This window comes from Juglans microcarpa x Juglans regia, chromosome 2S (assembly GCF_004785595.1).
Source record: "Juglans microcarpa x Juglans regia isolate MS1-56 chromosome 2S, Jm3101_v1.0, whole genome shotgun sequence".
Lineage (NCBI taxonomy): Eukaryota > Viridiplantae > Streptophyta > Magnoliopsida > Fagales > Juglandaceae > Juglans > Juglans microcarpa x Juglans regia.
Genome location: NC_054597.1, coordinates 28,632,515 through 28,645,356, shown reverse-complemented (window position 1 = coordinate 28,645,356; position 12,842 = coordinate 28,632,515). Strand labels below are relative to the sequence as shown.

At 38.8% G+C, this 12,842-nt stretch overlaps 3 protein-coding genes across 4 annotated transcripts; 2 read left to right on the top strand and 1 right to left on the bottom strand.

The window, feature by feature from the left end:
* Nucleotides 1-1,236: 1,236 nt before the first annotated feature.
* LOC121251929 (protein unc-13 homolog) lies at nucleotides 1,237-7,261 on the top strand. Its single transcript, XM_041151342.1, is given in 6 exon segments — nucleotides 1,237-2,344; nucleotides 2,874-3,728; nucleotides 4,496-4,942; nucleotides 6,009-6,198; nucleotides 6,312-6,962; nucleotides 6,965-7,261. Coding segments are annotated over 6 exon segments (3,174 nt in total). The 5' UTR covers nucleotides 1,237-1,591; the 3' UTR covers nucleotides 7,243-7,261.
* Nucleotides 7,262-8,909: 1,648 nt separating this feature from the next.
* On the top strand, nucleotides 8,910-10,732 carry LOC121251930 (pentatricopeptide repeat-containing protein At1g77170, mitochondrial). The gene has a single exon (XM_041151343.1). The coding sequence runs from the start codon at nucleotides 8,958-8,960 to the stop codon at nucleotides 10,431-10,433; it is 1,476 nt and encodes a 491-aa protein (XP_041007277.1). The 5' UTR covers nucleotides 8,910-8,957; the 3' UTR covers nucleotides 10,434-10,732.
* Nucleotides 10,733-10,796: 64 nt separating this feature from the next.
* Nucleotides 10,797-12,468, bottom strand: LOC121251931. 2 transcript variants are annotated; one of them, XM_041151345.1, is made up of 2 exons: nucleotides 12,250-12,468; nucleotides 10,797-11,870 (listed from the first exon to the last, which is right to left on the bottom strand). In XM_041151345.1, the coding sequence occupies exon 2, from the start codon at nucleotides 11,854-11,856 to the stop codon at nucleotides 10,972-10,974; it is 885 nt and encodes a 294-aa protein (XP_041007279.1). In that variant the 5' UTR covers nucleotides 11,857-11,870; nucleotides 12,250-12,468; the 3' UTR covers nucleotides 10,797-10,971. The 2 variants fall into 2 exon arrangements, with proteins under 2 accessions (XP_041007279.1, XP_041007278.1); XM_041151344.1 differs by having other exon boundaries at nucleotides 10,797-11,862.
* Between the last annotated feature and the right edge of the window lie 374 nt (nucleotides 12,469-12,842).

Below are 12,842 nucleotides of genomic sequence, written 5' to 3'. Positions count from 1 at the left end.
ACACCGTTCCACTTAAGTTTAAGTGGAACGGTGTCGTTTCAAACTTATTATTTTTTTTTACGTCCTTAATAAAACGACGCCGTTTGATTTAATGTCAAATGGCATTGTTTCCAGCATCTGTTATAATACTTATTAACTAAAACGACACTGTTTCACTTAAACTTAAGTAGAATGACGTCGTTTCGATAAGAATATATTAAAAAAAAAGATTTTATTATATCGATCGGTTCAGCGGTCCTGTCCAGCTTCAAACCGTGACCGAACCGCTGAACGTCGGTTTCTTGAAATTTCCACCGCACGCTGACTGGTTCTCCACCGGTTCTGGCCGGTTCCTGACACGGCCGGTCGGTTCGCGTCAGTGGCGGCCGGTGCCATCGGTTTCTGTACAGCCCTACATTCCATCACCAACGGGCGACCAAGATTAACTCATGCGTATGTGATCGAGATTAACCTTGAGCCATAATAAAGCAGTTGAACAATTCCGCTCACTTAAAGATGATCAATGTTAACGCACGCGCATTTGATTGCGGTTAACCTTAAGCCACAACAAAGTGGCCGAACAATCCTTCCGCTAGTTTTTTTTTTCTTTTTTCCCTCTTCTTTAGGGTATATATAGAAGGATAGCAATATGCAAATCCATGCGCCTTACCTGACATCTAGTCCACCCTTTCAATTTCTAAAACCACAAGAGGTAGAAAAGAGGGGAAAAAAAAAAAAAAAAAATTCTGAGAACAAGTAACAAATATAATGACCAAATGGGCTTGTGGTAATCGAATAAAAATTGCAGAGACAAGAAGCAGAAGCAGAGAAATAAAGAAACCTTGAAAGGTTTGTCACGTAGCTAGGTTTGCTTGTAACATTATGCCGAAATAAAATACACAAATCTAACTATTATAAATAATATGTATTCTGTGTCGATTAGCAACTTTTCGTGTGGGAAATGGAATATCTCATCTCAATCATATAAAAGGACAATTACCAGCTCTGTTTATATTACCAATAAACAATTATTTTCTTTTCTTTTTCTCTTTGTTTCTGGGCTACTCCGAACAGCCAAGTGCCAGTGTGCCACCCACATTTCACTCTCTACACATGCAGTGGGTAATGGCAGAGAGACAGTGTCCATGGCCGTCTTCAACATTTTGTTCTTTTCGTTTCAGTCTCAGACCATGTATTCTACCTCCTATATTTTAGTCAACTCTCCCCTGCTTTTCTTCTCCCACGCCATCTATCTTCCTACCCGCCATCCAACTTTTCCTTCGTTTCTAAACTCTCTCTCTCAAACACAGAAGTACGGACCTTTTTCTTATCAAATGCGAAAGCACAAATAATTGAAATACTCTGTCCTTTATCTAAACTCGCACTGTCTAGCCTCTGCTTCCTTTGTCACACCATCATGGCTTCCTTAAAAGTCAAGCAAGAGTGAGAGAACCCAACCCCACTCACACACATTGTCACACTGACGCTCTCTCTTCTCCTTTTCTTCTTCTTGTTTTTTTTTTTTTATTTTTATTTTTTTAAAGTCTGAACAGAACACAAAGGCAACACTATCACAGACGCATGCACGAGTGATCCACCGAGCACACCAACAATGTCCAACATTTTCAGAGACAGAGCATTGGGATCCTCCAAAAGACACAGTAAGTTACCTAGCCCCATGCAGCAGCAGCCAGCAACGTCCAGAATTTTCTGTGACAGAATATTGGGATCCTGCAAGAGACACAACCTGTCCCAGAGTCCCATGCAGCAGCAGCAAACAACGTCCAGTATTTTTAGAGACAGAATGTTGGGATCCTCCAAAAGACACAGCCAGTTCCAGAGCCCCATTGATCAGCATCAGCAGCCAACAATGTCCAACATTTCCAGAGACGGAGAGTTGGGATCCTCCAAAAGACACAACCAGTTCCAGAACCCTATGCAGCAGCATCCCGTATACTCGATCGAAGACCTGCCCTATCCATTCGGAGACCTGACCACAAATCTCTCAGTCTCCGAGCTCCGAGAAACTGCTTATGAGATCCTTGTCGCGGCGTGCCGGAGCAGCGTAACACTGCCTTTGACTTGCACCCCGCAGCCCGAGAAAGCTGACCGTGCTCCGACGATCCCGGCATGGGCTTCATTGCAAAGGTCGCTGAAGTCTTTTGTGGCTAGCCGGGTGATGAGGGCGCTGGGGCCAAAAACATCATCGACTTCGAAGGGTTGGGGTGGCGGTGGTGACTCAGTGAGTCAAGGGCGAGGGAAGAAGCAGGTCACAGTTGGGGAGTTTACGAGGGTCCAGATGAGGGTTTCGGAGCAAACTGATTCGAGAATTGGGATTGCCATACTGAAGATCGTTGCTGGGCAGGTGGGGAGGAAAATCCAACTTTGGCCTTTTTTAAGACTTATAACTTGGGTCATTAATCTTTTTTCACTGGTATTAACTTGGGTCATTAATCTATTAATTAATTTTGACTTATTTATTAGTTATGTGGTTTGGTTTTTCAAGGGAAGATGAGAAAGTTGAGGGAAATGAAAGCAAGGAAAAAAGTGTGAACTTTTTCTCCCTATTTGTAAAAATAGTATGGAAAAAGAGAACTTTAAATGTTGAGGGACTTGAGGGAGGACTTGTTTGGGAGCGCAAGTAAAATTATGGCACAGTTTTATTCATCATCACCTTGTGATTTTTGTACCTTTTTAGTCTGTTGCTGTTGTTAATTTTATATTTACTCTTGGTGATTATCTTTACTGGTTAGTGGCATTCAAAGTTCTTATATTATCTATCCATTTCTAAAGCTAATTGAACCAGAAGAATTTCCTTAGAATCCATGGTTTTCTGTTGCTTGAGTCCTTTAATCCGGCAAAGTAATTTTTTGGGTTTTTATTTCATGAATCAGGTTGGAAGACGGATAGAGTCGGTGGTTTTGCCACTTGAGCTATTACAGCAATTCAAGTCTTCAGATTTTCCAAGTCAGCAAGAATATGAGGCTTGGCAAAGGAGAAATTTAAAGGTTCTGGAAGCAGGGCTTCTTCTGCATCCTCGTCTGCCGCTGGAGAAGACAAACTCTGCAGCGCAACGGCTCCAGCAGATTATTCGTGAGGCCTTGGATTATTCGTGGGCCTCACAGTCAGTGCAAGTCTTGCGAAGTGTTGTTATGACTCTTGCTTGCAGATCATATGACGGGTCTACTTCTGAGACATGCCACTGGGCAGATGGATTTCCATTGAACCTCAGGCTCTACCAAATGCTCTTAGAAGCATGCTTTGATCTTAACGAAGGAACATCTGTTATTGAAGAGGTCGATGAGGTTTTAGACCTCATAAAGAAGACCTGGGTAATCCTCGGATTGAACCAAATGCTGCATAATCTTTGCTTCTCATGGGTTCTATTCCACCGTTATGTTGCAACTGGCCAAGTGAAAAATCAACTTCTGTTTGCATCGAATAATCTGTTGATGGAAGTCGAAAAAGATGCCAAGGAAATTAGGGATCCAGTTTCCTCAAAGGTTTTGAGCTCTACATTGAGTGTGATATTAGGCTGGGCGGAGAAAAGGCTTCTTGCTTACCATGATACTTTCCACAGCGGTAATATTGAATCATTGCAAAGTGTTGTTTCTATAGGGTTATTATCTGCGAAAATATTGGTAGAAGATATCTCTCATGAGTACCCTTGGAAGAGTAAAGAAGTTAATGTCACCAGTGGAAGGGTTGAAACTTATATAAGATCGTCACTTCGCACTGCTTTTGCTCAGGCAAGTTTCTTCAGCATTACATAGCTAAATATAAATATGATTCTAACAACCCTTTTATGCTTAAATGTACGAGTTAGGCTTTTGACAGGGACCTAACTATTAAAACTTGCCAGTTGGTGAGCCTTCAAAGATGTTTGACTCCAGAACATGACTTCTGTAGAGTATCTCACCTTTCTGATGTAGAACTGAATCATCGTTGAGATCTTGTAATTAACTTGTAGAGAAGTTTGTGACCATTTCCAACCTTTTTGTGACACAATACCTAACTAAATTCTTCATTTAAAGAAAACTTTTTGTGAACATCTCCTTTAGTTAAATCAATTCTTCCCTTGAGCTTCAATCGATCATTCCTCAGAATCTTTTTACTTGTCAACTGTAGGTAGTCAGTTGATATTTTCAAGACATTCTTCTTGTTGATCATTCCTTGGTATCTGTCTCTGTGCAATGGAGGATCTTCGTGATATGCTTACTTATTCTTTTGTAGAAATTGTATGGTTGAATAATCTTATGACTGTGGTTAGGAGTATATTTTCATGTATTTGGATCTATATAGTGTAAAGTCTGGACATTTAAACTCTGAGCTATTTACCTTTTCTGACTTTCCTTTTTCCTCCAGTTCCTGTTTGGTATACAAAATCCCATTGATTTTTCCCAAGATTATGTTTGTATACATTCATGTCTATTTTACCAAGCTTGCTTCTCAGCTTTACCATGAAAATAATATAACTCAAGGTTCTGATTGATCTGTCTTAATGCTGAAAATGAAGGCGGTGAACTCAAGCTACCATGTATCTAACAACCAGAACAGTTCTCTTCATGCCCTTTGCATCCTTGCACAAGACACTAGCAAACTGGCTCTTAATGAGAAAGAGATATTTAGTCCAATTCTAAAAAAGTGGCACCCTCTTGCAGCAGGTGTTGCCATAGCTACCCTTCATTCTTGCTATGGGAATGAACTGATGCAATTCATAACGGGTATTAGTGAATTGACACCAGATGCAATACAAGTGCTGAAAGCTGCTGACAAATTGGAAAAAGATCTTGTGCAGATTGTAATTGAAGATGCTGTGGACAGCGAGGATGGTGGGAAGTCTATTATATGGGAGATGCTTCCTTATGAGGCTGAAGCTGTGATAGCCAATATGGTAAAGTCATGGATAAAGACAAGAGTGGACAGACTAGAGGAATGGACTAATAGGAATCTGCAACTGGAGGTATGTGATGGAAGGTTCTTGGCTTTCTAGTTATTGGGATGTGATGGTATTTTTCTAAATTTGATTCAACAGAAGCAAATTCAATATGGATTGATGATATATACAAATTGGATGTAATGAGTTATTCTCTCTCTCTCTCTCTCTTCTTCTTCTTCTTCTTCTGTTCTTTTTTTTTTTTTTTTTGGTATAGATCAGTACCATCATCAGATTCAAAAGGATATCACCATTCTCTACGTATCATTCCTGTGCCTGCATGCATACACAAAAAATTTTTATCAGATGCCAGTACCCCTTCATCCACCCCCCTCCAAAAAAAACCCACTTCATCAAGAGTGAAGAAGTGTATGATGAGAAAATAAGGAAGGACGAACTCTGGAGGCAGATTAGACATTTCCATTTGCCCTGGCTGTTGACAAGACTAGCTTTTTGATACTTTATCATTGAGTTTTGGCACACCATATATGTGGCAACTAGTAAAAATTTTCTTCGCATTGGCTTGCATGTTAAAGGATGGGGTTTAGTTGGGGAAGTCTCAGGTTAGGGTTTTCCCAACCAAAAAGAAAGGGAGGATGAAAGGAACTAGCAAAAATATCAGAATTTGAGTTGTGCAATGCACAGATATATTTTGTGTTGGCGAGATTTGGGTTGGTGGTATGCCTCTTTTGTCATGGTTTAGACTTTTCTTGCACTATTAATTACTAATACTGGAATTCAGTAGTAGAGTCTGATAGTCTTTGCCTCAGCTTTTGAAGAGGGATAGCTGAAGACGATAGTTATGTACCATGGATAAAATCTTTTGGTTATCATCTTTTAAAATTTGAACTTTGAACTTTGAAGTTAGAAGTTTCTGTCTTGCTTGAATGTTGTTTTCACCTGTATTATTAGTCACTTGCAATCCTGATCTGTTACAGCACCTTGTTTGAACCCCTATGAGTTAAGTAGCCCTGTTTTGTTTATATGTATTATAGGGTGGCAGTTGATTTCCAAGCTTCAATCACAAAACTTACTAATCATTTTCTAGAAGATAGCTGTTAGATGTCCATGACCTGTTGACTTTTTTCTTTAGGTCTGGAATCCACGAGCCAACAAAGAGCGAATTGCTCCTTCTGCTGTTGAAGTTCTACGGACCATAGATGCAACTTTAGAAGTATTCTTTCTGCTGCCGATTCCTATGCATCCGATTTTCCTTCCTGAATTGATGAATGGTTTCGACAGAGGTCTTCAACATTATATATTGAAGGCCAAGTCTGGTTGTGGTATTATTCCATAGCCTGCAAAATACTGTTGCATTAGTTTTTTAAATTATATTTCTATCTTCAATACTGTTGCATTAGCTTTTGAAGTTGTATTTCTCTTCTTTGTTCTGCAGGGATGCGAAATACTTACGTTCCCATTATGCCTGCTTTGACTAGATGTTCTACAAGATCAAAGTTCCATGGTGTATCCAAAAAGAAGGAAAAAACACAAATAACAAAGAAGAGGAAATCCCATGTTGCAACTTCCAATAGGGATAACTCCTTTGGGATACCCCAGCTCTGTGTTCGTCTAAATACCTTGCAGCATATACAAACTGAGCTGGGAGTTTTGGAGAAGAGAATACTTGTGGATATTGAAAATGCTGAACGCACTCATGGGGACATTATTACAGATGGGACAATGAAAAGGTTTGACCTTTCAGCAATTGCTTGTGCAGAAGGGATGCAACAACTCTGTGAGGCAATGGCATATAAAATCATCTTCCATGACCTAAGTCATGTTCTTTGGGATTCCCTATATGTTGGGGAAGTCTCTTCTTCTAGGATTGAACCCTTCCTCCAGGAGCTTGAGCAATTTTTGGAGATAATTTCATTAACAGTGCATGACAGAATAAGAACTCGTGTCATTACTGACATAATGAAAGCTTCTTTTGATGGTTTCCTACTGGTTCTGCTTGCTGGGGGACCTTCTCGTGCTTTCTGTCAACAAGATTCAGAAATAATAGAGGAGGATTTTAACTTTCTCACAGATCTATTTTGGTCCAATGGGATGGATTGCCAGGTGATTTAATAGACAATTATTCAACCACAGTTAAAGCCATTCTTTCTCTACTTGGTACAGATACAGAGAGCTTGATCGAGCAGTTCAGACGTTTAAATCTCGAGACATTTGGCTCTGCTAAATCTAAGCTTCCATTGCCTCCATGTTCAGGTGAATGGGATCCAACTGAACCCAACACGATTTTAAGAGTTTTGTGTAACCGTAAGGATGAGACGGCTGCAAAGTTTCTTAATAGGACTTACAATTTGCCTAGGAAATTATAACTACTTTGGGTTCCGAAAATGATATGTGACTAATGATGCATTCATGATTCATCGCCCATGGGCAAGAAATGCTGCTTGGTCGGTCATTCCTGCCTGTGCCAATAACTATCATGTTAGAAACGAATAGCAAACAGAGATTGAAAATGGCAAAACAATGAGGCGATTGTTGATCTGTCTCTTAGATAAATATTGTCTCTCACTCACGAAATTGAGTTCTACAAAAGAGAATATGGCAAGTTTGTTCTCAAGATACAACACTATTTATATAGTGTGCAGAATGCAAATTCTGAACACTAATCTTAGAACGAACAGATGTAGTAGCAGCAGTTGTGTTGTTCATTTGAATTTAAATAAAACGGTTTATATCAGAAATGTGTTAAATAACTGTCATTGACAGTTAATAATAATTTTCAAAAAAGATGAAAGAACATGTCATTTCGTTTGAATTAAAATAATTTTGTCACTTGTGACGATGTGCTAAGTGCGTCTAAAGCACAAAATCGTTGTGCGGTCAATGCTTCGCATTGGATGACATTACTATTGTGCGTCTACTCTTATATTCCAATTTATATATTGTAAAACTCATTCACTTATAAATCACTAAACGTTTGCTTGTCTTTCTAACGTGGGACTAACAAAAAATCACATTGGAGAAAAATTTCAAAAGAAGTCAAAGTCAAATTAGAGAGAATATTTGAAATAATCCAACATATCATGCCAATTAGATGTAAATGTTCCAACTTCCAACCAACCATTTTCTATTCTATTGGGGCGTCTAGGAGGGTTGTCCTTGTTGGAGGTAAAATATAACTTTTTTTTGTTCTTTTAAATTTGAGCAGTGCTGCATCCACCAAGAATGTAGCACGATACCGATCCCGAGAATAACAATTTTTTTTTTCATTTATTTTTTTATATTCTTAAATATATATATTTTAAAAAATCACAACATTACTAAAAAATACTTCTTTAATCATTAAGTAAAAAAAATTATTAAGACCTAATCGAGACCCAAATGTAGGTAACTCTAGCATTTTTCTTTAAATTTATAATGAAGAGGACAATTTCCCATAATTTTATTAATAAACAACATACATCGTGCCAATATTTGACATCCACAAGTGAATCCATGTGCCTGTTTAGTTTTAATTTAGGAGCTTATCAATGTTGTCGATGCAATGATGCCACAGATGAGTGACATGGCAAATGAGAAAACAATTCATATAAAAACACAAGAATTGTATAATTGAAGTAGATCCATTAGAAATGTTACTACAATTGTGAAGAGTGACAAAAATATATATGAACTCAAATGATCCAAATTCTATTATTCAGATCGATCGAGTTTAGGTATGTTTGGATTCAGAGATGAGTTGAGATAGTTTTAAATGAGTTGAATAAAATATTACTATAATATTATTATTATTTTGAGATTTAAAAAAGTTAAATTATTTATTATATTTTGTGTGAGAATTTAAAAAAATTATAATGATGAGATGAGATGAGATGAGATGAGATGAATTTCTAATCGAAACCGTGACTTATATTAACTGAATGATTACCCAAACCCGAATGACCTAACACGAATTCACACAGCCGGGCTTACTTCCAGATCCAGTTTCATGGTACAATAAAGCCTGGCTACTGAATAACGGGTAGGCTGAACTCTCGTTACTGATGAGTCTCATCTCCTTTTACTCCATCCAGCGGACCAGCCTATGACTCTGTTCTCGATTCTAATAACGTATGAGCCCCCCATTCACCACCTCCTGCACAGGATTGCTATATTTTCACACACACCCAAATGCTTGACCATATTTTCTCATCTCAATCACAGTCTCTCATCAATTCCTAGCTCATCTTTGGACTCTCAATTCAATGCTCAATCTCCAACAAATCAGGGACCTCAGGATTCAATACATGATCCAGCAAAAATCATTGCGACCCAAGTGTCAAATTGCAGAAACTTGCTGGAACTGAATCAGGTTTATGCACAGATTGTACGAACCCAACTCCTAGAATTGTACCCTGCACCCTTTCATTGGAACAACATTATAAGATCGTACACTAGGCTAGATGATCCGGATAAAGCGCTGTGTGTCTATGTTGCCATGTCACGAGCCGGTCTCTTGCCCGATTCCTATACGCTTCCAATCGTCTTAAAATGTGTGTGTCAGTTTCTTGCCATTGAGTTTGGTCGACAGCTTCATTCGCTGGCCATAAGGATCGGGTTGGAGTCCAACGAGTACTGTGAGAGTGGGTTCATTAACCTGTATTCGAAGGTGGGTGAGTTCGGAAATGCGAGAAAGGTGTTTGAGCAAAATCGTGATAGAAAGTTGGGTTCTTGGAATGCAATCATTGGAGGTCTTTCTCAAGGTGGGCTAGCCAAGGAAGCCATAGGCATGTTCCTGGAGCTAAGAAAATGTGGGTTTCTGCCGGATGATGTGACTATGCTTAGTGTAATATCGGCTAGTGGAAGTCTTGGGGACTTGGACTTGGCTCTTCAACTGCATAAATGTGCTTTCCAAGCCATGCCCATTGAAAAACCGGACATTTTGCTGTCAAATTCGCTTATAGACATGTATGGAAAGTGTGGCCGGACGGACTTGGCATATAAAGTATTTTCAAGGATGGAAGAAAGAAATGTATCATCGTGGACATCCATGATTGTGGGTTATGCGATGCATGGGCCCGTAAATGAAGCACTAGATTGCTTTCAATGCATGAGAGAGGCTGGAGTGAAGCCGAACCATGTGACTTTTGTTGGGGTACTTAGCGCGTGTGTGCATGGTGGGGCTGTGCAAGAGGGAAAATATTACTTCCATATGATGAAGAATGCTTATGGGATAATGCCCCAGTTACAACATTATGGGTGCATGGTCGATTTGCTTGGTAGAGCGGGGTTGTTTGAGGAGGCCAGAGAAATAATATTGGGGATGCCGATGAAGGCAAATTCAATAATATGGGGGTGTTTGATGGGTGCTTGTGAGAAGTATGGGAATGTGAAAATGGGGGAGTGGGTGGCTAAGCATTTACAAGAATTGGAACCTTGGAATGATGGGGTTTATGTGGTTTTATCAAATATTTATGCCAGCAGAGGTTTGTGGAAAGAGGTTGAGATGGTAAGAGAGGTTATGAAGCAGAGCAGTCTTGCTAAGATTCCTGGCTATAGCTTGGCAACGAATTCAAAGTGAAAGCCAAGAAATTTTGTCTTATAAGTTGGAGTTCTTCCTATTCAGTGCAGTTGTATTCAATTTGCAAAACATTTAATTTATAACAATTTACGCACTCAAATTGTAACAGTTCTGAGTTAATTAATGCATGATCTTTTTCTTATTATTTATTTTTCCTCAACTAATAAAAAAACATAATGCAAATGGGATTATGGTTAAGCCGTGCTTAACTCAAATTAATTGTATTGTGGATACAACATTTGTCATAAATGAGTTTGTTAACATGAGGAAAAACCACAGAATCTGTTCCCCCCCCCCCCCCCCCCCCCCCAAAAAAAAAAAAAAAAAAAAAGAAAAAAAAGAAAAAAGAATGAAGATCTTCTGTATATAATTTATCATCTTGTTTTTCTGAAACATGGCTGATGCTTGAGGTTTGACAAATGATTACTGCATGCTCTTACATGACTTTCGAGTCCTCTTAGCTGCCTTTTATTTTTTTTGGATTCTTAAGCAGAAGCCAACTTCTTATTGGGATGCAACCTCTTCTATTCTGGTACCTTCACTGAATTCTAGAATTAGTTGAATTATAAGTGTCTTGATGCAGAATAATTTCGTGATCATCTCTTATATCACTCAGTGTGGTTTCAACAAGATCATTACCATCTTGAGGAACCCCATTCTCATCATGAAAGCTATGGACTCCATCCAACATCATTTCACTCCTGCTAGCAGCAGTTTCATTGTTCTCCAATCCGCTAGGCTGCACTGCAATCTCTTGTTTGCTTCCAATAATATATTTATCCTTTTCATCTTGTCTATTGAAGATGGCTGCTTCATCTTGGTATTGTTTGATAGAATCATCAGCAATTTCCTTGACCTTCTCTGATTCCTTACCTTGTCTTTCTGAATCCTCTCCACCTATTTGCTTAACTTCTGTTTTTGGGTCCTTGCCATCTCTTTCATCATCAATCTCAAGCCTCTTCTCACCTCCTTGCTCTCTACTTCCCCATGGATCATCATATCCTTTCTTGGAATAAACTCCTTCAACATCAGAATTATTTTTTAAATCATTTAGAGACACCATCTTCGGTTGCTCCAGTTCCTTCTGGGAAATTTTTTCTTCTAAAATTCCATCTAATTCATCATCTCCACCTCCACCATCTTCTTTCATTTTAGCTTCTCCCACAAGATTGACATCTTCTAAGTTGGACACACCTCCATCACTTGACCATGCTGCATTCCCTTTCCGACCCAAAACAAGAACAGCATTTTGTTCCCTGAGCTTGCTTTGTAGACCTCCACCATAGTCCTTCCCTTTACTGTTTGAGTGCTCAATTTGGTATAGCAACCAGAAGCAAACACCCAAAAGCAATGACAACTGTAAAGCCCGCCTTGCCTTAAATCCTTGGGGCATCTGGTTGCTGCCAGTGGACTTATAATTCATCACAATCTACACAACTTATCCCAAAGTGGACCATCCAAATAAATAAATACTCACAAGGAAGAATAGAAGGAAAACTACTTATCAACAAAAACAAATCACAAAATCTTAATATGCATAGAAAATTCAAGAGGAAAATGACAGTATGTGGTTAAAGAACACCACAGAAACTGAATCATGTAAACCAATCCAAAACAAACCAAAACTTCTTAAAAAAAAAAAATCCCCCTACTTTCATCGACTACTACGAATCAACGCATATCCAGAAGAATTACTTCATCAGTTACAAAATAGAAATAGAGTTCAAGCAAGATTAAAAAAAGAAATATTAATCCGCATATTGGATCAAATGGAACAAAAAATAAAATAAAAGATGGAAAAGAAAACGAAAACTACCTTGTTCAGTAAATGGAAAACGATGGAGACCCGAAATACTGGACAACACAAGTAGCGGCCTAGAATTCTTATGCAAATACAAGATATCTGTCTTGCTTTCTTGTCATTTTCTTTTCGATGCTTTCGAAGTCTTTAGTTTGAACGTTGAAACTGGGACATGGCTTAGACAGGAAGAAAAAACCTGCGGTTAGTTTTTTTAAATTGGTTTCCCAAAGTGACCCTCCGCTGGTTGACCAGGGGAGCCGCCTGCTGGATATATATTGTTTTAGGTGTTGGTGGTTTCACGTAAATAAGTTGAGAAGGTGGGGGTGATTTGGGAATTCTGTGATTATAAAAGCCGTCGATGCCGCCTTTGAAAACGGCTACTCTCGGCATAGCCCCGCAGGTGACGGGAAGTGAGGACAGTGAAATTGAATAATTAAGAACTTTAATTAATAATTAATTATATAACCATCTATTTGACAGGAAGGGTCGTGGGGTCTCCATTATATATATAACTATCTAATTAAAGTCAAGAAGCTTAAAAAATAGAGGCATCCGATTTCTAAACTTTCTTTTGATTAATAACATGCTGTATATTTGCGAGAGCTTCA